Source organism: Athene noctua, chromosome 3 (genome assembly GCF_965140245.1).
Source record: "Athene noctua chromosome 3, bAthNoc1.hap1.1, whole genome shotgun sequence".
NCBI lineage: Eukaryota > Metazoa > Chordata > Aves > Strigiformes > Strigidae > Athene > Athene noctua.
In genome coordinates, this window is record NC_134039.1 from 43,277,660 (window position 1) to 43,304,698 (window position 27,039).

The following is a 27,039-nucleotide window of genomic DNA, read 5'->3' on the forward strand; positions in this document are numbered from 1 at the left end:
GCACGCAGGTTCTGTGCCCTTTGTTTCCACACTAAATCACCCACTGAGAAACCCATCTCTTTTGCTTTGAACTTGGTTCCTCTTCCCTCAATGCTGTTCAGTTCTGGTATCAAACAAAAGAGTGAACATTCACTTAATGCGTCAAAAATAAATACACAAGAACTCCAGTCTTACCTGCAAAGATCATTCATACAGCTAGAAATATAAGAATATGGATCTATGCTTTCATGACAGCTGAGAAAAGGAAACTGTAGGAATATTTGGCACTTGAAGAATATGTCCTGCACATTAAGGAGAATCAGTAAATGACAGTTAGAAAATACTTTCTGAACAAGCATAACTCTTTTTAGCTTTGTTTCCCTAATCTAGGGTCCTTTATATCCTCATTAAAATCTGAGAATCTCACAGTCTCAATTTATTATGTCTCCTTTATTATTATTCTTAAAATTTGTCCTCTCTGCCTAGGCTGGCTTGATTGCCAGCTGCTCCTAAACCAGCTGGGATGAAAGTATGTGAAATGACAGCAAAAGCATTTTGTGTCAATGCAGAAGCTGAGTATGTTATTTCTGCAGTATTTCACGATTTCTGAAATAATGAAGTGTAAAATGCTAGGACTGGGAGCTGAACCCAAGTTTAATGCAGCAATGAAAAGCTCTGCCAGCAGACCTGTGCCACTTGGCACATGCTATCCGAGCCTTTGTACTTTTAAGCTAAAAATCTGAAGATCTTCAGACATTCCCTAGAAACGGTCCTGATCTAAATCTTCTGTTTCTCAAAGCCTCAGTGCATTTAAGGTTTTTTTCAACATGGTGTATATAGCTAGATTCTTGTACCATCACTAGGCAGTGAAGATTAAGAAGATATATATTTATATATATAAAACATGATCAATTTACCTCAGTGGATTCTGCATCAGCTGAGCAAGGACTGGAAAAATCTGAGGCAGTAGGTACACAAGCTACATCATCTGATGTTTGCACAGCCCAGCTATTGGCAAATTCAGCGATGTCTTCTGTATATTCACCTACTGCATGAAAACATTGCAAGTGCATCCAGGAAAAAAAATTGTCAACACAAACACAAAAAGCAGCTTGGAAATTTCTTGTAGTTTTTCAATGTGTTCATTACCCCAGTTATAGATATGTTTAGAGTACCGGTGGTAATGTTATTTTTTCTTTTTTAATTTCAGGTAGTGTTTCATACTACATTAAAAAAAAAAAAAAGAAAAGAAAAGAAAATATTTTAAAAATATATAACAAGGTGTTGGTTGGGGTTTTTAAAGTGCAATCACTGACAATTTTATAACAAATATACAAATAAGGACAAGTGTAATGCATTAAATACTTAAGAAAAAACACATTTCTTTAAAAAATTTAAGGCTTTCATCATGTTTCACAAAGGTCAGTTAGCACTATTGTCTCCCTTCTTTTCCCTTGCTGCAGAAAAGCTCTACAACAAACACACCACTATGTGCCCAGCTCTACTCACAGCATGGGCATGGGAAAATTAACAAACAAGATGTGTGACTGGAAGTCATGACAACAGGCTGAGGAAGATACATGAACATACAAGAAGGTTGGCAGTAAGAAAACAGAGCCAAATTTCCATATTTTTGCATCAAGAACTAAATGTTACATTTTCTTTATGTTAAGTATTTTTAAAAGTGTATAATGCCTTCACCTTGAAGAACCTTACAGTAATAGGTATCTATGCTACGGTTAGCTGTTTCTATGTATGGTTAGGAGATACAGTATTGAAATGAAACCAGATTACAGGGTTTTTTTCAGAGCTGTACTATCCAAAACTTAATGTAACTTCTTCTAGCACAAAATGTACAGTCTGACACTCTGTAACGTGGAAAGCTCCAAAGCATGCTAAACAGGTATTTGTATTTGGATCTCCACAAATAAACAAAGATAAGATCCTAACCACCAGGCAATTTTACTGAAGAGCCAGGGAGACCTAAAACATTTCTCCTTCTGACAGAATAGTTCTTTACGCAGAAAACCCTTCCCAAACAAAAAGCTGGGGTTTGATCTAGAGATAAACCTGCTGACATAATTCTGCTTCTGCAAAAATATTAAAAATATTTTATTTACATTTTGACATAGCTTGAAAAAAATTTCTAAGTCCTCAAAAATTGCCACAAAATAAAATCACGGTCCTTGAAACAGTTCTACAAACAGATACAGCCTTGTATATTAAAGCAATACAAAGATGCCAATAAAGATGAAGATAACAAACCAGAAAAGGAGCTTGTTTCTAAACTGTGCTTTGAAATGGACTATTACATGCCTCTCAGCAACTTATTTATTTGGGGCATTACAAATAGAGAGCATTCAGATTCCATAAGATTCAGGATAGATGTAAGAGCTTCCCTTACACTAACGGGGGAAGCATTTCAGCTGGGGGAGATAAATCATCATCCCAGATGATTTATAAGATTTGGAAAAACTTAGAAAAATGTTGCAGTTTAGAAGCAATTTGAATTAGTAGTTTATTCTTATGAAGATATCAGAGCTTCATGCTTTGTATTTGCACAGAGTCAAGTAACTGGTTCAAGGTTAAAAGGATTCATAGCACTCTTGATTGTACACTACAATGATACTATCATTTCTGATAAAGAAAAATGCTAGAAAAAAAGCTAGAAGAGTTGGAAGTCTTTTATTACAGATAACGTATTTAAAGATACTGAAATTACTATTTTTTAGAGATCATGTGAATTCACTATCTCCTCCAAACTCCATTTTTCTCCATTTTTCCAGATCATCAGTTTTAACTAATTATTAAACATACCATACTCTGGTGTTCAGCTGATGCATGAAACAGGGAAATTATTGCTCTCATGACAGAAGAGGTATGAAAAATTTATGTTGGGCAGATTTTTAAAGACTATACAAAGATAAGTACACTTCATTTTCCTTCACTTAGAAAGTCAAAAAGCTCTGCTATTGACCATAAAAACCGGGGGAAAACAGAGGAGGGAGGAAAAAGTTACAGTGAGATAACTTTTGTGATTTAAGAATATGCAGGGCCTTAGGACTAGATTCTGTCAGCAATTAATGGTAACGGTAAAATAGTCCTATCTGTTTTTATCAGAGACTATGAAAAATATCATATTCTCAAGCTTGTTCTTTTTTTTTTTTTTTCACATTAGTTTCAAGTAGGACAAAATATAGAGTATTCCCTACATAGACTACAGAATATTCTACCAGCTTAGCAAGTCATCTCTGCCTCAGATGCAGCATTGGGCAGTTCCTCATCCTACAGGGTAGCTGGAGGCCCCTAATACACAGTTTCAACAAAGAGATACAAGGACCCTGGAAACAGCTTTGAATTTTACATATTTCAGTTATCATTTTTATGATGCTCATATAAATGAAGGACTCAGGATTGTGCTTTTTCCAAATATTAATATTTTGGCTCTTCTCTCATTCTCCCTCCATCTTTAAACAGATAATCACAAGCATTTGTTTATTTATTTATTATTTGAAGGCACTTTCATCAGCTAAGATAAACATACACCAAGTGCTTTGCTGAGCAAGAAAAGGCTTAAACATACATATATTTTCTTGAACTAGGACCTTTTCCCTTAGCATTTTTAATGATGAGAAAGAATAGAACTGATATTCTATTTTCTACTGAAATAAATGAAACAGGACTCTGTCTTTTTACAATATTATATTTAAAGTGAATATAGAAGTTGTTCACACAAGGTAAGTGTGTATTTCCAAGTTAGTTACTTACTATTTTGTAGTATCAGGTCATCATATTTATTGCCATTAAAATTTCCACAGAGGCCACAAGGTTTTCCCTTATGATCTTCTGTCAGCTTAATATAAATGCCAGAGTTTCCATCCCAAGCAAGAGAAAATCCAAAGGTAGTCTTCACCAGAATATAATCAGCCAGTCTCTCAAGGAAAGCATTTCCAACTGTCTGAGGCAACATTAATCTGGAAAAATAAACAGCCTGCTTCAAAGATCTCAGATGAGATGAGGTTAGTGCTAGAAAAATACCACATAGAACATCATCTTCTAACTCACTAAACCCCTTTTCCCAGGTGTATACAGACACTTCAAGACTTCATCACGGTTTTACTATCTTTTCTTCTGTTTATTTCTCTATATTGACTATCTAATATGAATTCTTTTCTGCTGTATACACCTATCAGCTGTACCAGTTATAAGCCTGACATAATAATGAATCTTCATTTTCAAAGCTCAGCTGAGCATGTTGAGAAATACATGACTTCAAGAGCACACTGCATTGCACAAGGAGCTATGTGACACTATGACTGCCAGCAGCCCTTCTGGGCACAGGGTCATCACTGGGTTAGATATGTGCAAATGGAGGAACTTACAGTACAGAAAATACTATTGACCGAAATACTGTATATCTTCCTCCTTTGGCCAAAGACCACTGGACAACAATATTCCAGCACAGATCTAATTCTAATCCTCCAAAGTTGCTTCTGTGGGGATAAACAGTATCACTGTAGATCTCCATCTCAGATGTTAATGGCTGTACCATTACATCAAAGGGGATGGCAAGCACACCTTAACAACTCTTTGAAACTTTCTGTACTTTATCAACCAGTAAAACATTATAGCCTTGCACTCCTCTTTTCACTTATTTCACAACCCCCAGCAGCGCTACAGGCTTGGGGAGGAGTGGCTGGAGAGCTGCCAGTCAGAGAGGGACCTGGGGGGGTTGATTGACAGCTGGTTGAACGGGAGCCAGCAGTGTGCCCAGGTGGCCAAGAAGGCCAATGGCATCCTGGCTTGTGTCAGCAATAGCGTGGCCAGCAGGGACAGGGAAGGGATCTGACCCCTGTACTCGGCACTGGTGAGGCCGCACCTCGATTCCTGTGTTCAGTTTTGGGCCCCTCACTACAAAAAGGACATTGAATGACTCGAGCGTGTCCAGAGAAGGGCAACGAAGCTGGTGCAGGGTCTGGAGCACAGGTCGTACGGGGAGCAGCTGAGGGAACTGCGGGTGTTTAGTCTGGAGAAGAGGAGGCTGAGGGGAGACCTCATCGCCCTCTACAGCTCCCTGAAAGGAGGTTGCAGAGAGCTGGGGATGAGTCTCTTTAACCAAGTAACAAGTGATAGGACAAGAGGGAATGGCCTCAAGCTGTACCAGAGAAGGTTTAGACAAGATATTAGGAAGCATTTCTTTCCAGAAGGGGTTGTTAGGCGTTGGAATGGGCTGCCCAGGGAGGTGGTGGAGTCCCCATCCCTGGAGGTGTTTAAGAGTCGGGTCGACATAGCGCTGAGGGATCTGGTGTAGTTGGGAACTGTCAGTGTGAGGTTAATGGTTGGACTGGATGATCTTCAATGTCTTTTCCAACCTAGACAATTCTGTGATTCTGTGATTTAAAAAGCAGATGGTAAATCCTGGGGGGTGGATGTACCTCAGAGGTGTTTTGTGGAGTTTTTGCCCCAAAGGGGCAAAGGGGACTTAAGATCTTTTATTCAACCAGTTCAGACTTGTCTAGAAGAAGATTATGTCTTACATTAAATATAGCTACCAAAAATAAATAATGACTGCCTTGTTCAAAATGGTATCAGGATGCACCAAGGATTAGCTAGCACTGTCTGATACAGAATTTGTTTATACAAAGTAGGGATGGCTAATTGTTAAGTTACAGATAAGAGGTTGAACACATGGTTCATGTGTGGACTGTATGCTATCCTCACTCGGGTATTACATCAGCACCATTACATTGCTCAAACTAGAGCTCTATCAGCCTCAATAAAGAACAGCAAGGGATCAATAAAGATATGCATCAAATTATTTTCCCTGGCTGGTGTAAAAAGAATCAATTTCCCAAACTCCACACTATGTTTGTGCAGTAAAATGTTTAAACCCATCATTAGAACGCTTACCTGATGCCATCTTTTCTTACTTCATGTCCTGAAATAATTATTTCTTCTCGGTTTAAAAAAAATAAGCTAACAGACCTCTGACAAGTATATACTGAACCATAACAGTGAGGACTGTTATGAACCTTAGAGGGGAAAAACATACACACAATAAGAATAAACGTTTGTTCTCAATAATTTCATGCAATTTTTCATAAACTCATATGATATTCTACAGTTCTATGCACCAATCACTGAAAGAGCTTTACAAATAAACACATAGAATATAAAAAAGTCACAATTACAAAGATATAAAAAACTAGAAGTTCACACTACCCAGTACTACTGAGAAATATAGCCACTGTTCAATAGCACAAGCATCACAAGACAGTAGTTTAAATACTGGATTAAATACTCAGGTATTTTATGTAGATGAACTTGAGAAACACTGTAGCGAGCTAGCTTATAACTGCCAACATAGGAGCTTGTTATTTGCACTGAGGAGACACCACTATTGATCTGTTTCTAGAGGTCTGATCTATAAGAGGGGACTACAAACCAGTACAAAATCTCAGCATAATACCAGCATTCTCCGTGCCAGCTGAGACTGGCACCAACTGAACTACAACATGTCTTCCTAAAGGATTTGTTGAGATTTTGGAGTGCTCCCACAGATTACTGCAAGCATCTAATGTACATGGATCTGTTAAAACCCGTTTCACACTGGCTTTTCAGCCCTGCTAATGGGGAAGGGCAGGCTTTTCTGAAATCTGCCATTATATATATATATGTTGAGCTCTGGTTTGAATCACACATCAGCTTCTCTAGTTTGAACACAGCAATGGAAATACAAGCTTCAGTCAGCCAGAGAGAGATTTGTAAAACTATGTGTCTCAGATATTGGCAATGTGCAACTTCCATGACTGTCCACCACTAGAGAGAGGTGTTAAACAGACCTTAAATGCATGCTTCCAAAAATGAAAACTATGCAACTCCTATCTCAGCATGCCTACAGTTTTATGGCAGTGAAGTAGATATCACATAAAAAAATCCACAATCAGACATTGGAACAGGCCTGATAAGCCAGCATTCTTCCTTTTTTATAGTGTGGCAAAAAGGAGGCTCCCCCTGAAGTCAAGCTTCCTTTGTATTCCCAGCCTTCAGTATGGCAGAGCACAACTCCTGCAGGAAGTTCCTTGTCCCCAGAGACCACACAGCTTCCGTTGGCCAGGGTGTACTCTCAGGACTTGAAAACTGTGGGTTCAGGTTTACGCTGACTGATGATAGGGATATAAGTCTCCAACTTTCTGTGCATATGCTGTAACCAATTAACTACTACAAAGTTTTGAGTTACGTTTGCTAGTGTGAGTTTTAAACAAATACCTACTCCAAAGCCTTGAGCAAAATTTCAACATTTTTCATTAATCTCAGTGAGGCTGAGCCACACAAACCTGTGGGCTGCCCTAGACTATGGTGTTTCAAAAGCCTGTGAGCTGATTTTAGACACCACTGAGAAGAGAGGGGAATGTGTTGTGAATCTTAGGTATCTGTTACCTAAATTATAATGTAGACAGAGTTTAGACACCTCATATATGACTCCTATGTCTGTGCGTGTCACCGTTCTCTGAGAAGGATGGGAGTTGCATTACCAGTTTACCTGACAGTGCTGTGAAACTATAGATTAGTAATTGGGAAACATGTTACCAAGGTAGTAATAGAGGCTGTAAAAGTAACTAGAGGTATCGCTTTTATAGAAAGGATTTGTTGGTAAACACATACAGTGCTAACACATACTTGAATTAATTTTCCTAAACTGACACTTAACCATGGAAGAAAAAACTAGTTACTATTTGAATAAAATAAACCAAACCAGGAAAAGCATTAGAGTTTTTACATGTACAAAGATAATCATAATTAAAGACATCATAAATGTTACTAGTATTGACAGATGGTTTCTATGTAAAACTGGCCCAAGACAGAATCAAGGAAAATCAAAATAATTCTTGTGTTTTCTTCTTCTCTAGAGAGGTGGATTACTAAAGCCAAAGGACCATAATGTGAAGATTTGGAAAGGTTCTTGGCTGTCCATTGTCCAGCCTGTAGTGACTGCAGTGCTTCAACATTACTTATGCCTTTTCTGAGTAAACACTTCCAGTTTTTAGCAAAACGTGACATTTGTTCCAGCAATTGAATGGTAGTTTATCTCTTTGCAGAATAACTGGAATCCACTGAAATATGGATTCTAGATTTTAATATAATCTTGAGCTTTGCTACAGCATTTTCTGAAAGCTTCCAAAAAGTCATAGCTGCACACAGAATCCAAATTAAAATGAAATCATGGAAGGCAGATATAACAGCATCTGTCTAGAACCTGAGTGAACAGAAATGGCAGGTTTAATGTCAGATTTATCTTCACTAGATGTTATTATCTGCTGGGAGAGGAGGTCGTGTGATTACAAATGAAAACTAGTCCTTGGAGCAGAAATCAGCATCTAGGTCTACCCTTGCCCATGTGAGCACTGTGACCACCAGGGCTCAGAATTAGGACACCTCTTGTCCCTTCTCCCCTGCCCAATCAGCACCAAATCCCAAACATTGTGTAAAAAGTAACAAAACGAGCTCATGTCCTTTCCCCACAATAACTAACAGTCTGATAAATAAGGCATCTTCCTTCGAAGAAAGTATAAATTTGAACTCTCCATGACCCAAAGTCATTAACCATGGATACTCATCAATTTGACAAAATTACTAAAAAGAGTGCCTCCCATACATAGGTCGAGATTAAGGTGTTTGAGCTGTTAATCTTCTCTGCATGATGTAGAAGGTAATCTAAAATTAGAATGCAAATCCCCGGAGGGGACAGTTTTCTGTGGGCTAGGGTGGCAGCTCTCCATAGTGTGCTGATGGCTGTGAATAGGGGCCCAGTACATACGGGTGCCCAGATATCAAGCAGGTGATAGCTGTTTGCACTTTACTCAGTAACTCAGGTTTTTAACAGACTGACAGCTAAAGTTTGTCGGTTTCCAATGTCTGCTTTAAGACTCACTTTTGGTCCCAGAAAGGAAAGATCAGAGAGCCTTTTTAGGATAGGGGGAGTAAGAAATACTATTTCTAATATACCAGCTCTGTTGATTATAATTTCATTGGTGTTTTGAGCTACTGCACATAGGCTTAGACTTTTTCCAGCAGCATAGTTTTATGTTTAAGTAAGCAATGCAAGAGTCTGAGCCATTTATTGTCTCTACTTATTTTACTTATGGTGAAAAATATGTCCTGTAATACAGCAATACTCAGTGTGCTATTTCTAGTGTATGCTCACATACTTACCCAGACAGTGTACTGGGGTTCTGGAGCACTGCAGTCTTTTGCAAAAATATAGGAGCAATTTCCTGGGAAGTAGTAGTAGATGCCATCAAATGTTTCAAAATGATACTGTCCCCACGACTTGCAAATCCCATCTCTGTCCTTACCAGAGTTAGGTACTAGAGAGAACACACTGAGTTTACAACAAGCACAGTAATCAAAAATTGACAGGTGTCACAGGCATAGACAAAAGTAAGAGCTCAGACAGAAAATAAGAGCTTATAAAGGAAATACATAACAAGGACAAAAGATAACCTCATTTCTTCAACTTTAAATAAAATCAGGCCTTTTTTTAATCTTTAGGCTGCAGTTTTAGTCACGTGCGATCATCATAAGTTTTTTATTTGCTTCAGTGGAGACATTTTAATTATAAGTAGAAGCAAGGGATTTAGATCTACTGCAAATCCTGGAAGATAATTCCTTTTGATCCCAACACGCAGCAGATTCCAGAGACCAGTGCACTGAAATTTTACTTGCAGTAAGTCACTGTTTGCTAGAAAAATGCAGTGACATTTTAGTTGTTCAGCCAACTATTAAACAGCTGGCTAGCTACTGATGTACTAGACGGTGATCTATCTGTTATGGTATCTATGTATCATTACAGACCAGGTGCTAAAATGTAGGCATTCCTGATGTTGCTCTATATATATCCCTAATGCATACCATTTTAATCCTCTTAGCTACTAGTGGAATGACAGTCCTACTACATAGGAGTCACAAATATATTGTTAACAGTATTGTTTTAAAAACCTACACCTTAAATCTCGCACAACTTGACTCTTTTGGCCCCAAACTTACCAATTTGGCACCTGCTCCCTTGAGCCTGAAATAACTGACAGTCACAGTCACCTGCCTCTGTGCAGGCTGCTCCATTAAGGCACTCCTGAGGACACGAACCTGTAAGCAAGCATAGCAGCCTTTTTGTAGATAAAGTATTCTGCAAACAGGCTGAGAGATCTACATTAAATCCATTATTGTTAAATCATGATCACCTATATTAGCTAAGAAAATTAACCAACAACAATCTGCAGGTTTTAACATTTACTTAAATTTACCCTTTGTGTTCCTTGGTTAAAAGAAAAGCATTCTCTCTCATTTGGTTTGAGACTTGTAAACTAACAAAGGAGCAAAAGGTCAACCTCCTCCCAGCAAACAAAAGGTCAAGTTCCCATGTAAAGAAACGAAATCCCAGTCCTGCTGATCTTGAAATACACAGAACACAGATTATTCTAATTGACTAAATTCAGCATAATTTATCCATATGTTCAGCTCCTCCCTCCTAATTGTTACAGCAAAGGGTACATTCAGTTTATGAACATTCCAGCATACATAATTTACAGAGTCAAAACCAATTATAAATATTCTTCCTCCCATGCTAAAAAAGTCAGTGAAAATGTTATTTCTGCCTAAAAGGTAACTGGAGTCAGAGACTCAAGATTCCATGGGAATGGCTTGGTTTATATTTTAATTAGTAAATTTCATTAAAGGTTTTTATAGTCTGTTTGGAAGCTAAGACCTCACTGCCATCTACTAATCATTTGCTGAGTTCCCCAAAAGTGGAGAAGAAATGGTCCCAAAGTAAGATTTCATGAGATTTTACAGATAGTTGCTTTCCTTCTTGGGAGAGGATTAAAACCCTAGATACAAATGTTTACAATCTTGCTGATGGAGATTAAAAAAAAATTGCAAAAAGCAGGAAATAAATGAAATAAACAGGCCCTTCCACTCCTAATGAAGCCATGGTAAAGCTGCTAGTGATGTTAAATGGGAACAAAATGCGACCTTTACGGTAAAGGACACACAGAAGTTACCAGTGATTAAGAACATCAGCCTTCACTGTGAAAACGCCTTTCCATGCTCAGTTTTGAATTTTTTCCATTTAAGAATTGCTTTCCAAATATACACAGATACTCTGAAAATACCGACAAAGCAGAAAATACTGTTTATAGAACTGCACTAATGTGGAAAACTTCTTTGTTGTTGTTAGAATTGTGAGCTGTAAAATTACATATATTCATTTACATGGAAAACACAATAGAAAACACCTACTCAGGCATATGTATTCTCCAAGAAGGATAACAAAGTTTGGTTGCATACAATGAACTTCTTTGCAAAACCACTTTCGTAACTTGGACCTACTTTATGTGCTTGTACAATGCTTAAAACCCTCCAGGAGCAGCTGCATGTGCATTGCCTGAGCACCCCTGTCCCTTCACATAAACAGTTATATGCCTCTCAGACATATTTACATCATCTGCCAATGCCAGAAAAAGTGGCAGAAAATAATTGCAATGGAAATAAACTTTATTTAAAAAATCAGAGGGTTGGCTTAGTTATCTCTTCAGGTTTGGCTGTAAGGCATTATTTCAAAAGTGCAATTTTAATGGGAATTTTCCATTATTTAACATGGATAAAATAAGAAAATGAGACGGGGCAGGGTTTTGTAGTGGACATAATGAGGAGGGCTTCCACAACCCACAGTAACATAGGAGAGCTGGTAGGAAGGCAGCATTTTCAGGACCATCTCTCTCCTACAGGTGAGGAGCATGGCACTGACCTCCTGGTGGACTTCGCATCAAGGCCCCATGAAGGTGCGACCAAGGAGAGGCAGCTTGAATCTGTCAGAGAAACATAAAAGGAAAATGAGGGTGTTTGTGATTTACAAATTAGTTGATACGAGCCTGAGGCCTTGCTCTAACATTGGGTTGGGACTTTTGATAAGGAAGAGTAATTTGTGGTTCGGACAGCACATGGTACAGCCGCAGGTGCTACAGGAGGCATCGGCAGTCTGGGCCAGTGGAGAAGGCAGTAACTGCAACTGCAGCAACCAGCACGTGAGGAGAAGGACAGCTTTTAAGGGGATGGGGAAGCATACAGGAGTGCTGTGGGATCACCACTGTCCTCTTCTCCATGTCTTCCAGTGCCCATGAACCAGCAGGGCTCCACCTCGGAAGTTCTGCGTTAACATTCGGAAGGAAGAGTGAAGGGACAGGATGCACTCCTGCCCTTTTCACTTTGGTCAAATACCAATAGTTGGAGAGCTTGAAGATGTGATATCCCTCCATTTCACCCTTTTCCCTAACATGCTCTGTGCCTGTTAGGTATTGGAAGTTAGGTATTGTAAAATTGGGTGTCGGAAGCATGAGGAAGGCAAAAGAGCAAAACAGTAGGAGGTCTGTGAAGCAAACATTTGCCTTGACACAGAGCGCCCAGAATGAACACAGCACCAGATGGTGGTCCAGTGATTTGTGTTTTGATGTGGCACCAAGGAAGAATGCGAGGCAGGGTGCAGGCCACGCAGTCCCATTCTTTTCCTTGAAGGACAGACTTATCTCCTGCTTGATTCCCTTGAAATATGATTTTTTTTAGCAACCTGCCAACTCTGTGCCTCATCCTCCCTTCCTTCCCAGACAATCCAGCTGCACCTATCATATCATGACAACCTTGCTTCCTGTCCTACCTTTTTTTTTTCCCACAAAAACCAGCTGTACCCCTTGGCACTATGAAACTAATAATGTATTAATGATAGAATAATGATTTGACTACAGTCCCACCCACTCACCATACCTACTACAATAAATAGTACCCCAAGTTTGTACCTAACTTGGAGGGACAATAAGACGACACCAAATCGGAGGGACAGATCAACTGGTTTGTGCTCTTGCCCCCTCCCCAGAAGGGATCCCTTTTGGTAAGACTTCCTCGGCTATGCCGAGTGTATACCCAGGAACTGTGTGTGTGTGATTTCAATCCTTTTTTTTTTGTATAGTGCTATATAGCCAACCTGCAGTTTGTGCATTTATCGTAGGCAATCTTAAAGAATCTATAAATGTTGCACGAAAAATAAACCATACTATTTGTGAATCTGATGGCTTCTCTTGAATGCAGCCAGACTTACAGTATATGGGCTGTTTGGGCTGGGTCAGACTTATAGTCACGGTCTCAACTGGCATACCTATTAAGGGATAAGTCCAGCCGCCCCTAGCCCCTCTGATCTCTGAGGACCAGCTAGAACACAAGGGGCTTTGTCTCTTTTCCAAATTTATCTCTTACCCTAAATGCAACAGTGCCACAATTATCCCACTGTGGCCACTCCAGCTGCGATGAATTTCATTCCTCCTTGAGATCCTTCAGAATTTCATTTCAGTTCATCCCAAACAAAAGAGAAGGCGAATCTGCCTGATCTGCTTCCTGTCTTCTTTAGGAACTGGGAAGCATCAGACTGTAAGGAAGCCCTTGATCTGACCCAGCACTCTGCTACTGCAGCTTGTCACGTCTCATTGTTCCTTCCAACAACTGATCCCATTCCAGGCTGAAAGCACTCTGGGGTTTTGCCCCCATTAGTCTGATTGGAAAGTTTAGCAGGGTGAAGTGACGGGTTGTTAAATATTTTCCTCTTACATTTATTCATAGCCAGTTTAAATCCTTTTGTTTTATAAAGCTTGGCCCTTTTGCTTAAATAGCTCTTCTTCCCTGTGGTTTTTATTTATTCCCTCTCTGATGTTCTATGAGAAAACAGTTACCCTTCTGTGCACCCGAAAGACATACACGCCAATCTTGCTTACACAACTAAGCAAAACAAATTGGCCTTCGCTTGTAAGATAATTTCTTTCTTCTCTCTTGCTGCCAGTCATTCTCCATGTCTGGAGTTTGAATTAATGGATCTCAAAGTGAACAGCACTGCGCAAGGAACAGGTTAGGTTAAGTCTTCATTAATGCCTTGTACAGTGACATAAAAACTTCCCTTTTTCAACTGGAAATACTTCGGGGGATGCATCCAAGTAGCACAGTCTGTCTAAATTGGACTTCATCAAACCACCAGCTGGAAGGCGCCCACAACAAAACTATTCCTGGTCCCCATGACCCATCCCTAGCCAGAGAGGATCCTTTCCCTCCCTGCACAACAAGAGCCATTCCATTTCCCCTGATAATTACTCTGAGCCATCCTCCTCAGGAAAGCAGCTTTCAGCCTTTGCATTATTTTGGGGAGGCAGAGCATCCTCGCTGTGACAGCACTTCCCTGCTGGAGGCCTCCTGGGACACTGTCAGTCCTGAGGGCCCATTTCCCTCAGAGGCTCAATTTACCTTAGCACAGCGTTTCACAGCGGCTATGTTCTGACTCAGTCAGGAGGCAATACATCTCAAAGGGACTCAGAGAAAATAATCTGTGATTTGGCAGCAGGCTCCCCACAAGCCCGTGAGGAGGGACTGCCTTGGGCTTCCTGCCTGCCCTCATCAAGTGGGGTGATGACTCTTGTTTGGGATCCGCAGCCTGAAACATGTACCAGCTGGGGAACAAGATTCCTCCGTTTGCTATTAAAATTAGTGCAACATTTCTGGGATGCAACATTGAGGTAGTGCTGGGCTGTGGCAGTGGGAACCAAGGCTGGGCCAGAGCTGCCACTGTACCACATGTGGGAGGGAGCCTTGCCGGTGGCACCGCCATTGTGTCTCTCACCAAACACTAACAGCTTTCCAGGGCTCTCTGTCTGCCCTCACAAAAGACAGAAGCACCGTGGTTTTATTTCCCATGGTGTGCGTCAGTCAGCTCATCAGGGTGGGTTGCCCACCAGGTGCTTTGCTGGGAGTGAATGAAGGCATGAGGCCATGGGCTGAGGCTGGGGGTGAGCAGGTAGGGAATAGCTGCTCCTCCTCACTGTACTCTTGTTACCGCGGCCCTTCTCCCCACAAAGGTTCCTTTGAAAGGACAGCAAAGGCCCAGAGCAGAAAAGGGGGGATGGTTTCCCCTCCCTCCTGCTCCTGGAGATATAACCTACCTCGGCTGTTACAAGATCTCTTTTCTGTCGAGTTGCATTAAACTCATTTCTGGAAGAAAACAAAAAGGATCTTGTATAACCAAAAGTCCCTGGAGCAATGTGAATAAGCAGCTCCCTGGAGAGAAGGATTTCTCTCGGATTACCATCACTTTATCAAAGAGGTCTTTCTTGGGTTAACATTTAAAAGGGTGATTCTTCTTTTCCCTTTTTTTTTTTTTTCTTTTTGTGGTCTCATTTTACAGAATTGGGCAGCACTCCAATCTGTGCTTGGACAGGGAGGTACCTGGAGCTTGTGGGGAAGACGTAAATAGGCAAAATAGGCTTACGTGACAGGATACAAAATTGTAAAGCAGCTTCATATTTACTTGACACTGTGTGTGGGTGGCTGCAAGTTCCCTGAAGTGTTGTTTGAATGTACTGTGGTGGTACCTTTAATAGCAAGAGATGACTCTCCAGCTGTAGCTGACTTAAATGTGTGATTAAGTTTAGAAACAAGGGCCTTGAACTACAAAACATACTTAGTTTTATCAACAGTTCAAGATGGCATATCATTTGATGTGCATGTGTGTTCACTAGATGTATTAGAGGTCATTAGACATCCAAAGCTATGTCTGACTGGATGCTTCCATTGAAATTGATGGCATAGTTCCCATTTAATTCAATGGGATCAGGAACATTCCCTAGTTTGGGGTTTGTTTGGATTTCAGCTTCTACATGAAAACTTGTATTGAAAATGTTTATTTTAAGGCTGTATAGCATTTACTTTTCTGTGCTTCAAATAGCAGCTAGGATTTTATCATGCCATTAAAACTGTAGAAGGATACTCATTTAATATATTTTTCCAGTCATGAAATAATGATCTCATGCTTGTTTCATTCCATTATTCCTCTAAGCTTTCTCAAGACCATAGAAGTATCATTTTTCATAAGGACCTCCATTTTTTCAGAGGACCCATGCCCTTTAAGTAAATTCTTTGAAAAGAGTTGTAAACATTCTGGAAGTGTGTTTTACATCCAACGTACATGTACATAACATTTTACATGTTGAATTTAAGGCTATATTTTACTTTCTAACTTGCACTGCATCACACTTACTCCTTGTTCTGTTTGTAGGACTTGAAAAATAAGGAATAAAAACTTACCTTGAAGTTCTTCTCAAAAGAGAAAGCTTGCAATAAGATCCTGTAAATTAAAAAGTCATCAGGTTAAATTATTTTTCTACAGCCTCACTCTGCACTTGGCAACCAACAGTTTGTCAAGTTTAAAACAACACTATTGAATTTTGTTAATGATCCTAAGTTTTCCAGAGCATCATTACACAATATTTTTCTGTTTCCAAGGGTTGTAGAAGTACATGCTTTCCTTCCTGAGCACTTGATTCTCTCAAGTACTCATCACCTGCAAGTCTCCATGGTACATGCTACCATGAAAAAGAGCAGAGTTCATAGTCTTTCAAAGGCTCAGAACTGATAAAATACAAGACATGCTCAGAGCTTTCCAGAGTCAAACTTCTAGAGTGGTTACCTATAATAATTTTCTGAATGTTATTTGTAAGACTAAATTTTAAATAATTTTAAATGCTCTAGAGTCCATGTTTTAAAAAACAAACAAATAACCCCAAACCCTTCTTTCTCATGTTGCCTTAGAAATCTTTATAATTGCTGCAAGAAAACTATCTACAAGATCTATTTGTATTACATAGAAAATAGAATCATTTCTATAACCAGAAGAGCGATTATTTACCCTAGTATTCTAAAAATGCTTGACCTGCAGGTGCAATCTGTTAAAACAAAATCATACCCCATTGAAAATCATTAGATGCTTACTTGTCTGGCAATAATGGTGAGAAAGCCAAGAAACTTGCATTTCATTCCTAAATAATTGTTTTGTAACAAATTTAGACATAAAAATGTATCGTTTTTTAAGAAAAATAAGAGCTATATTTTAGTTTCCATATCCGTGAATGGCGATATATATAGTTTTTTAACTTGTGTTAAAAACTTTTTTATTTATTAATTCCAGTAAGGGTCAAAAAAATTGCTTTATACTGATAGAAAAAGAAGGAGCTGTAATATTAAAATATTTACAAAAATGTTTTTAAAAGTTAGTATCACTACAAAAATGGAAAAAAGTTCTTACCTTGCAAAGAGGACAGTAGTGAATGAAGAAAAAATATACTCCACGGTATCATTAAACTGAGCTTTCCCACAATGTTCATTTCAGTATAACTTAGTAATAGGAAATTTATCCAAAATAATGGCTTTGATTACGATGGCATCTTAGATCTACAGTGTGTTTAAATCCTTTAAAAGTTAGATAGTTGTATGCATTATTTAAAATAATGCAATGCAAAAAAGGAAAAGAAAAGGAGACATCAAGCTTGGTAGCTACATAGGGCTTCAGAAGCTTTGCAAGTATTGCATACAACTTTCTGACTGCATGTCTCTCATTAGTAATGCATGGTAACTCCTCAGCAGAGTCTGTATTAGTTACACTTTCACCGGGCCTGAGAGTATTACTCCTCTGCTGAATTGAATCAGCCCTTTATAACACAGCAGACAATGACACAGAAATGTTGCCATGTCATGATGGTTCAAGAGTTCCTTCAGTCGTCACACACCTTTGTGTGCTTTGAGGCTTGCACTGAGTGCTGCCCTTTACTGCTTATTACAGTGAAATATTTCTGCAAGACCCTGCAATGATGCTACTGTATAAATTCTAACCAGATGGTTTTAGAGATTAACATATTAATATTCCTTATTTGTTCTAATGGAGAGACATGAAATTCCATTAAATAATACGCCTGGATTTTTAAGAATATTTTAGATTTTTTTTTTTCTATAGTCTGCTTTTATCACAGAAGAAGGCTTCCCAGAGGATAATTATATTTCATTTTTAATAAAAGATGTTATGACATTTTCATATTAGCAAAAAGGAGAAAGAATTCAAGAGGGTCAATGGGGTTTGTTTCTAATTTTCATTAAAATATAAAACCATAATTTCACAAAAATTAAAAATTATATTTTAAAATAGAAAAATCTTACCTGCTTTACCCTAACTGAATAATATAAAAGCACAGTTTTAAAGGCACATATAATGCTAACTGAAACTGCTATTATGCATTTTATTGTGTGAAGCCTATTTTTGCCTAACCTTACACTCTTCCTAGGATGTGCTTCATGAGACCCTCTGAGCATGCTACAGAATGTGGATTTGGACCCAGATAAAATGTAGAAGTTGATGGTAAAAAGTTCTCCCATTATTTCTTCTAGACCCTTCTCTTCCATGCTCTCCAGCTGGATTAGAAAAGAAGGCAAAGTAAAACACTCAACCTCCCCAACCACAGAGAAAGACAAAACCCTGTGTCCACACAGCAGCCAACCATACTCATGCAGGTTTGGGATTGCTGGCAGTCTAAGAATACTTATTGCAAACTGATACATGTTATAATACTATATTGTATTGGCGTATTTCTTAAGAATTATTTTTATTACTGTTGTATCTGAGAAGCTGATGTTCACATAATTTGCATTTCAATAAGGTTTTTGCTTTGTTTTTACTTCTGACTAGCTACGGGCTGATCAGCAGCTAGACTGCATCTCCCAGCTTAGTTTCATCTGCTCTGTGTGGTCCAAAACCACTCCAGACTGCAAACAGAAGCAGAAGTGAGTTCCTGATCCAAATTAATACACTGAGGTAGTCATACTCACAGACTGTGAACTATTATGTGGGCACCTATATTATAGGAAGTGGCAGAGGGTACTCAACATTTCACACTCTCGTAAACCTACTCTTAGAGGACAATGCCTTAGGTTGCTCTCAAGCTGAGATGAACCCAAGCATTAGAGCTTCCAAATTCTATTCCAGTCTCTGTGTTACCTTATTTTCAAGCTAAGTTTGGTTTAGAAACTGTTTCAAACTCTTCTGAGAAATCTGATCTGGGATTCTTCCCTTCCTCCAGACCGTATTTTATACCATGCTCCATATGCACCTTCACAAGTAAATCTTTCCATTAATATAAATGAAGTATTTTCATTTAACAGAAAGTATCAAAACCAGCCTTTTTCTTTTTTTTACAATTTTTATATAACAAAGTTGAGGGAATATTTGGTGCATGCTAGTATTTCATAGTTGTTTAACTTCTAACATATAAAAAGTAGCTCAAGCCTCATCAGCTGCAAAGGGACTTTGTAAGAGTTATAGCAGCAGGCTTCATTAGGTCTGGATATCTCTGCTCAAGGCAGGGTAGGAAATAGCAGTCACAAGCACATGAAGGATGTTAGCTAAAAAGGAAAAATAATTATTCAGCCAAGTACATTGAACTGTAACTCAGAGGACTATATTAAGAAAAAGATTTTTTAAAATTGAATCAAATTATATTGAGGCAGTGACATGTTATCTACACGAGTAGTAGAATACTCGCATATTAGGACTTTGGAAAATTTTGAACAGAAAATATGCATCAGAAAATAATCACTGTTGTAAGAAAACAAACACAGTACAGAACATACTGATCCACACTTCAAAAAAGCCAGAGATAAAGTTACAGATTTTTCTTTTAAAATAAAATTTAAACATTTTTATGTTTATTTGCATGCTACAGTCAAAAATTATTTGCCCCAAATTTTCTATCATAACATTTGAGAAGACTTAATTTTATATACAAGTTATACAGTTCATCAGGGTTATAAACTGTGGGTGAGAAAATAACTGCTTTCAGTGGCACGGTACAAGCTTGCTCTGGTTTAGAACTGGATCCACTGTCATCATTAACAAAACTTGGTACTTTTTAGACCTCACACTTCAGGCTTCATTAAACTAGTATTTTCAACGAAGAATTCAAATAAGACCATATTTTGATGTGTGCACCTGATCTTCTTAAGGATTAACATCAGTGAAACTAATGAAAGAGCTGAACGATATGAGGCTAGGGGCATTTCCTCTTCCAAGAACCACCTTCACAGCTGCTCAAGAACGTCACCAGGGACTTGAAAATCAAACTATTTCTCTGGGGGAGTGTGTCTCTGGCCAGAGCAGATGCGCAATGACAAAAGCTTGATTGCCATCCCTGCAGAATCAGAACATCAGAAAAGGAAACATTTTTATGAACAGGTTTTCTCCTTACACCTTCAAACTGCACGGTAGCTATGCTTCCACAATCAAGTTAAGCCCTCTAGTGGGTGATTAGTAAGTGATCATTTAGAACAAAAATCTTCAGCCACCCAGGCAGACACCAGACCGATTCCATGAACATTTCTCATTTAGAAAGCAAGTCTGTTGGGATGACATCACTCTACAGGATAAATGGGACATTTTTGGAGGATCAGAGTTCAGTTCAGAAAGCATTTTTTTTGTGCTAAGAACATTTTGGTTGAAGAAATGACATGTAGATAGCATCTCTGGATATATTAGTAGCAATGCGTGTTTTATTTTCAGCCTTTCCATAAAACAGCTAAACAAAAATCCCCAATTCTTACAAGCTGTTCTGTGGGTAGAAAAATTGATACATCAGGTTTCCCCATAGCTGTGAAATCTACCCCTAAGGTTACTGGCATCAGGTATTGCATCTCCCCGTCTCCCTGAGTTTCATACCACGGTAACTTTGTGTCCTCTCTTTTTCCCTGCATCCCACGGCTCTAACAGCTAGGCAAGAATCAGTTTTGGACAAGCCATGGCATAGGGTACATATGTGCCAACTGGCAGGGCGGTACACATTTCCTAAGCAATGAGTGAACCATTGCTTTTCAGTCACCACACGAGTCAAACAGCTAAAAGGCTTATTTTTCCTCAGCTGAACCTAATTAACATCTATCAAGATGCCAATTTCCACAAAGGCCATAGGAATTCAAGTAATCAACTTTGAAATTAGCCTTGCATAGCATCTTTTTCCTTAGAAAGCCAGGCTAGGAGGCAGAGCATTGCAGTTTTCAGCAGCCCGAGAGCTAGAATAATTTGTGAGCAGCTCTGCTACAAGGTAGAAACTCTGAAGAACTCACTGAATGGGAAACTGGTCACATCTGAGGGTGCAGAAAGAGGGGACTGAAGAAAGCAAACCAAGCATCTTGCCAAAGAGACAGCAAGAGTCTGGAACAGAATATCTCATTCACTTAGCATAAGACAAAAAATCCTGGCATGTAAATTAGTGATAGAATATAAAACAGTCCCCTCTGCTTCAATGGGAGCATGAGAGGTTTGAATAAAAACGTTCTACTTCTATTCGGGTCATGTAATGCAGTATTTTGTGGCAGACTCTGACAGCTAAAATGGGAGATGGATGGAGAATTCCTTTTCAGAAGGAATTTGTTCAAGTTACACATTTAACTCAAATAATTACACTTCCGTTAAAATGCCTTAAATGCCTTTCTACAGAAAAAGCAGAGACATCATAACAAATAGTAACATTTATAAAAAGCCACAAGCATCTATTTCCCTAACTAGAGCAAAAGGCAAAATTTCACTGTTCTTTGCAAATTCCTAACCCAATTCACAAAGGAAGACAATTTAACTGTGTTTTGACTGAATACACTGAAATGACGTACCATTAAATAAGTGAAAGAAATACATTAGTAGAAAGCCCATCAAAATTCTTAAGTATCAAAGTGCTCCTATAGCAATTTCCATATTGGCATATAATTGTATGATAAGACACAAAAATACCAGGCTTAGAGAGCAGTACAGCAGTAGCTAAGCTCTCAGTTGCTTATTCTCCAACACTTCTTCCAGTTCCTCTACAAATTGTTTTTTTTTTTAAATATAGGAAACACCAGCCCGGGGCTGTGCCCATGACTGTTGGGCCAGCTCATATCCAAGGCCTCACTCAATTACTTGCAACTCTTCCAAAACAGAATTAGCCTTTCCAACAGCTTTTTGTTGGCACATCCCATGTCTTACTCAGAACTTTACTTTTTTTTTTTGTCCTGGGAAATCACTTCCAGAATGAAAATCTTCAGTTTCAATAGATGAGAAACTGGAATTTCTCCAGTGTTTCTTTTCACATTTGATACACCCACATGCCCTAGCTACTTCTTTGAAAATTACTGCCGTACTTTCAACTCCAAGTTTTTCCCACTTGCTTCCCTAAGGCCTTCAAATTACCTCACTGAGCTCATGACATAAGCAATTGTCTGCCTTCCAAGAGGATTTTTTTTTTTACTAAAACACTTAATGTCTACATCTCTGTGCTTGTACTACATGAACATGTAGCTGAAGGATGAATCATTTAGACCCAATCCTTTTGTTTTACATTTACAAAATACAATTTTGAAAAAGAATATATGGGGTTTGCTACTTTAAGTTTCCTCCATTTAGATATATTAATCCAGAAATCTCTGCCTCTGTATTATCTGGTATGGCAAGAGTTCAATAAACCTTCCCCCCACCACCCCAGTAATTACTTTGGTTTTGGCAATGTAAACATTATAAATACGAATGTCAGAATTGCTGCCCGAATACCCACTTTGGCACTGTGTTGAAGGAGTTGCCCTCGAGAGGGTAGATTCCTTCCAACTAGCCACTAGGCAAGCACAAACAAAAGCAGTTCACGCAGACAGACAACACTCATATACTATTCCGTAGCGGTGTTTGGAACTTCACTCTGTGTAGCATTTCAGATGAATATACAAGAAAATCAGAAGTCCTTTGTGAGAATACAAACTACCAACTTACATGTGGAAAGATGCTTAACATGCTGCATGACACTAGGGCAGCATACTAAAGCATGTCACCAAACACATGATATAGAAGTTACCATCTAGGAATCAAGAGCCACACTCGTGCGCATTGCAGACCAAGTCTGTAACTGAGCTGAGACAGACATTTTCACATGGGAAGAAGATGGGCTACTCATGTAGGTTCATAACACTGTGAAGAGTGGCCATCCAGGTACTGGAAATGGTCCATTATTGTGTACATTTACCAGAAAGGCAAAGATTGAACTCTGCTTTAATCAACAGCTACTGTTGCATGTACCCACAAAAAAACACAGGAGGGCTGTAAGCCTTCTTCATTGTTCTGATAAACACACATTTATCAATGGGAGAAAGCTCCTCTTTATTCCCAAGACCCTATCTATCTAGGCTTACTTACTACAAAGGGATAAAAGAGAACTGCCCATAGCTCTCTGACTGTACTTTAATACCCATCAATTGGTGTATCAATCTTAAGTTAACATGCGGTGAAAAACCTATTTACCCACACAGATAAACAGAATTCAGAAACATGAAGCTTATCAAATTCTCTTCATGTTTATTGACTGTCACATGACTGTAGAACAATTTTAACGGTAAGACTTCTGGTAGCGTGCACGAGCACCAGGTCCTCCAAATTTCTTGGATTCACAACGGCGTGGATCTGCAACCAGCAGAGTCCTATCATACTGGATTAGAATATCCTTGATCTCTTTCTTGGAAGCTTCATCAACGTCTGTTTAAAAAAAAACATAAAAACCTTCAGTTTAAGAAGTTTCACATGGAACAAATCTATATTAATGGTTTTTGCACCAAAACTACCATACATTTCCACTTAAGGCTAATACAACAACCAAAACAACTTACATTTTTGATAATAAGCCACCAATGCTTTGGAAATAGCTTGTCGGATAGCTGTTAAAAAAAAGGTAACAGATCAGTAAGGACTGCAAATGTATTTAAAACTTAAAACAAAAATTGCCAGTTATATGAGAAACTTGCTGTCTTGTTTTCTCCCAAATTGTCCCTTCCCTCCTTGATCTCCCCTCCCACATACTCCATGTGACTTTTACTTTGGCAAATCTGAAGAAATCTGTGCCAAGAGGCCACCCCACAGTTCATATGTCAATTTGACAATGGCCAGATAGCCATGAACTGTACACAGGCAGTCTTGACCACCTTCTCTCTTGAGTACTAACGTAGGTTCATATTCTACCTACAAGCAGTCAACTTTCAAAATCCTTAGAAACACAGTTCTTTGAAATGTTTATGATTTCCAATAAGGACAAAATTGATCAGTGCATTCAAAGGCTAAGGAGACAAAACAAACGATGGGACAGTATGAGCAGATCTAGCATACCCAATAGAACAAGCCTGTAGCATAGTAACACAGTAATCAGAACTCAAACCAGGAGTATGGGAGTAACTGTAAAGCTGATGTTAGGCGGTTATCTGGATCAGGATTTTGATAAAAATCTGAATTTTTTGAAAAATGGAATCAATTCTGAAACTAAAACACGTCTCTGCTCTTTGTGGAGCTCCACATCACTAACCTATACCCAAACTGCAACAGCAGAACAAGCCTATCATATGTAAAGAGCAAATCTATGTGCAAGTATGTTCCCAATCTTCTCTACAAGGGGAAGAACCACCTAGCTTTGCAGGTCAGCTGAAAGATGCTTCTGAATAACGTAGAAATTTACAACTGAAGGTATAATTTCTAATGATAAATCCCCTTTTCCCCCTCCCAAAATCTTTGTGCTCAGCTGCACCTGAACTATCCTGTCACAAGGGAAGATGCAAAGATCGTTTCCTCAATGCTTCATGAATTTACTCCATTCAACTTACTCCAGCTGTTACAGCTTTGTGCATAAAATATAACCAATAAGCCTTAGTAAAAACTGTATTTGCACAGTGAAAAAAGCAAAAGAACATCAAGATGCATTAAGTTACTATTCTAAACTCAAGCCTCTTAAATATGTGGCTTTACCTGTTCCAGCCCACACCAGAAATACCACCAAAAATCATACCATAGATCTGTGCTACATGGCCACCACCCTTTACGCGGACTCTGATGTCAACACCAGCAAACCGTTCCTTCCCCAGGAGGAGGACAGGTTCAAGCAGCTGGGAAACAAAACACAGTAAGAAAGTTAATTTGTGATCAGAAACAAGAAGGATTAGATCTTGTAGCAGATTTATCAGATGTGAAGTTACTGAATGTTCTGAAAAATGGAACCTTGATTACACAAGCACACATCCAAGTTAAGTACACCTCCTACAGAGTTCTCTGACATCTACTAGTACTTCTGTCAGATAATCCTTCTGAAATCTTGAATTCATTATTTTTCAAAAATCTTAACAGCAAAGCATATGCACATGGCAATTAAGAGTAAGGGAACAGTTTAAGTAGAATGCCATAACTACATGAGCATTAGAAAAATAAATCAATGTTATTAAAGTTGAAGAACTGAAGTACTTGTGGGTTTTCTCCACTATTTATTACACTTTATATTTATCTACTCAGTTTTAGATGCTCTCAGCAGTGTTTAAACAACTTTACCAAGTCCTAAAGAATCTTTAAACAGGAGCGTTTTAAGTCACCCACTTCAATTAAAAAATGAAATGCCAAAAACACTTCACATATTTACATTAATAGGCATGAATCCAGTTAAGCAAAACACTCACCCTTTCCCAACAAGACAATCACAGAAAGTCAGTTTCCTGAATTTTCGTAACAGTGTCTATATTTCAGGTAATCAGCTAACACACAACCAAGAATTTAGTACCGTCAATAAGGCAAGCAACTTTTCTTCATCCCCAAGCAATTATGTGCATAATGGTACTTTAACATCCAAATCAAGGGCAGGAGGAGATGCGGGAGGCTGGGGGGACGCTTACTTTATACTGCAGAGTTCTGGGCTCAATCATTTCCAGAGGTCTTCCATTCACTTTAATGAGACCATTTCCTCTCTTGCAGTGGGCAACAGCGGTTGCCGTTTTCTAAAAATCCAAATATGCGTTAGGGCAGCATTTAATTTTTGTAGTGGCAGTGTGAAGCGGATTTCTACTTAACAATCTAAAAATCTTAGTTTTATGTCTAAGATTAACATCCCACACTAAAACTCCCAGGTATTGACTTACAGTATTAAGGCACCGTCTTAATAAAATTACATTTATAATTAAATGCTAGCTAGTTTTAAGATTTAGTTATGAGGGAAAGAAATCCTCTCCGTTCTCCAACACGGCATTTCTGTGGCTCATTTCCTCACAAGTGCCAGTTACCTAGCATTATTCAAGCCACTGGATCCCAACAGTGCGAACTTTTATCTTCCACCCACCAACTCGTAACAAAGCTCTCAGACACCGGCAACGATGAGCCAGGCCCCTGTGGCCTGGGAACGACAGCGGCGGCCGCTCTGGAGTACACCCGAGAGAGACGGCAGGGTTCCGACCCACAGAACCCAGGCCCTCTCCCTCAGAGAACAGATCTTTCCCTCCCGCTCCGCACGGCGCCAGGGACACGGCGCGCTGCAGCGCCTACGGTGCGGGACACGTGGGCTGCCCGGCAGGCCTCGCCACCGCTGGCATTCCCGCGCAGCAGCCCGGCCACACGGCCCTGGCGAGAAGGCGGCGCCGCAGCTCCCGAGCTGGGGCCGAGAGAACCCGAATGCGTAAGGCCCCAGGGCGCGGCTCAGCCCGAGAGTGAGGAAGAGACGGAGCGGGCCGCAGCCCCCCAGCCTCACCTTCCGCCCGAAGACCTGGACGCTCTGCAGGGGACCCTTAGCCGGCATGACTCCTCCTGCAAGAGAGAGGGAAGCGGCATTAGCACTGCCGGGGGAGAGAGCGCAAGCAGGGCGGCGGAGGCCGGAGCCTCCCGGACACTCACCCTCCCCTCAGCGGCAGCACCAGGAAAAGGCCAGACGGGGCTTCCCAGCCTCTTCTCAGGGGCAGCCAGGCCGTAAAGCGCAACGCCGGTTTCCGGCAGTGCGGCAGGGTGTCTGTCCGCTCCTCCCTCTGTCGGGCTGCGCTTTGCGGCATCGGAGGTGGGCGGGTGAGGGAGAGTTGGGCGCGCGCTTTCACTTAACCGCCATCCCGCGGCGCCCCGGGCAGAGTCGGGCTAGGCCAGGCTGAAGGGGCCGCGTTCCTATCTCTCCAGTTCTTCTGGAGGGGCCGCGTTCCTGTCTCTCCAGTTCTTCTGGAGGGGCTGTGTCTGCTCACTCTCCCCACTGGCAGAGAGGCGCGGCCTCTGGGCCCTGCGGGAGAGGCGTGATAGGCGCTAGGGAGGGTTAAACGGGGTGGAGCCGGCTTTTAGTAGGGCTGCCGCTTTTTGTGAGGTTCTCCGCCTTG

General features: G+C 39.9%; 2 protein-coding genes across 13 annotated transcripts in view; both read right to left on the bottom strand.

The window, feature by feature from the left end:
• OTOGL (otogelin like) overlaps positions 1–17,501 on the bottom strand; it is a 105,098-nt gene extending 87,597 nt beyond the window's left edge. For 8 of the 11 annotated variants that reach the window (XM_074902800.1, XM_074902797.1, XM_074902805.1 and 5 more), the window contains exons 1-10: positions 17,144–17,501; positions 16,147–16,186; positions 15,006–15,054; positions 11,786–11,846; positions 10,027–10,125; positions 9,193–9,347; positions 5,890–6,011; positions 3,748–3,953; positions 897–1,027; positions 175–281 (exon numbers count right to left, since the gene is read on the bottom strand). In XM_074902800.1, coding sequence (XP_074758901.1) covers positions 175–281; positions 897–1,027; positions 3,748–3,953; positions 5,890–6,011; positions 9,193–9,347; positions 10,027–10,125; positions 11,786–11,846; positions 15,006–15,054; positions 16,147–16,186; positions 17,144–17,222 — 1,049 coding nt within the window. In that variant the 5' untranslated portion in view covers positions 17,223–17,501. The remainder of the gene's footprint in view (positions 1–174; positions 282–896; positions 1,028–3,747; positions 3,954–5,889; positions 6,012–9,192; positions 9,348–10,026; positions 10,126–11,785; positions 11,847–15,005; positions 15,055–16,146; positions 16,187–17,143) is intronic. The other 3 variants (XM_074902806.1, XM_074902799.1, XM_074902798.1) reach the window with 1 other exon arrangement.
• A 5,726-nt stretch (positions 17,502–23,227) lies between these two features.
• RPS16 (ribosomal protein S16) lies at positions 23,228–26,663 on the bottom strand. 2 transcript variants are annotated; one of them, XM_074902808.1, is made up of 6 exons: positions 26,579–26,663; positions 26,436–26,491; positions 25,591–25,692; positions 24,720–24,816; positions 23,557–23,604; positions 23,228–23,425 (listed from the first exon to the last, which is right to left on the bottom strand). In XM_074902808.1, the coding sequence occupies exons 2-6, from the start codon at positions 26,481–26,483 to the stop codon at positions 23,280–23,282; spliced, it is 441 nt and encodes a 146-aa protein (XP_074758909.1). In that variant the 5' UTR covers positions 26,484–26,491; positions 26,579–26,663; the 3' UTR covers positions 23,228–23,279. The 2 variants fall into 2 exon arrangements, with proteins under 2 accessions (XP_074758909.1, XP_074758910.1); XM_074902809.1 differs by lacking the exon at positions 26,579–26,663 and having other exon boundaries at positions 25,642–25,692.
• Between the last annotated feature and the right edge of the window lie 376 nt (positions 26,664–27,039).

Excerpts from the sequence above, each read along its gene's own strand:
- RPS16 (XM_074902808.1), bottom strand. The coding sequence starts at position 26,483 with ATGCCGGCTAAGGGTCCCCTGCAGAGCGTCCAGGTCTTCGGGCGGAAG. Across the intron at positions 23,605-24,719 it reads CCATGTAGCACAGATCTATG|CTATCCGACAAGCTATTTCC; the intron begins GTATGATTTTTG and ends TTTTTTTAACAG. Across the intron at positions 23,426-23,556 it reads GGTGGCTTATTATCAAAAAT|ACGTTGATGAAGCTTCCAAG; the intron begins GTAAGTTGTTTT and ends TTTTTTAAACAG.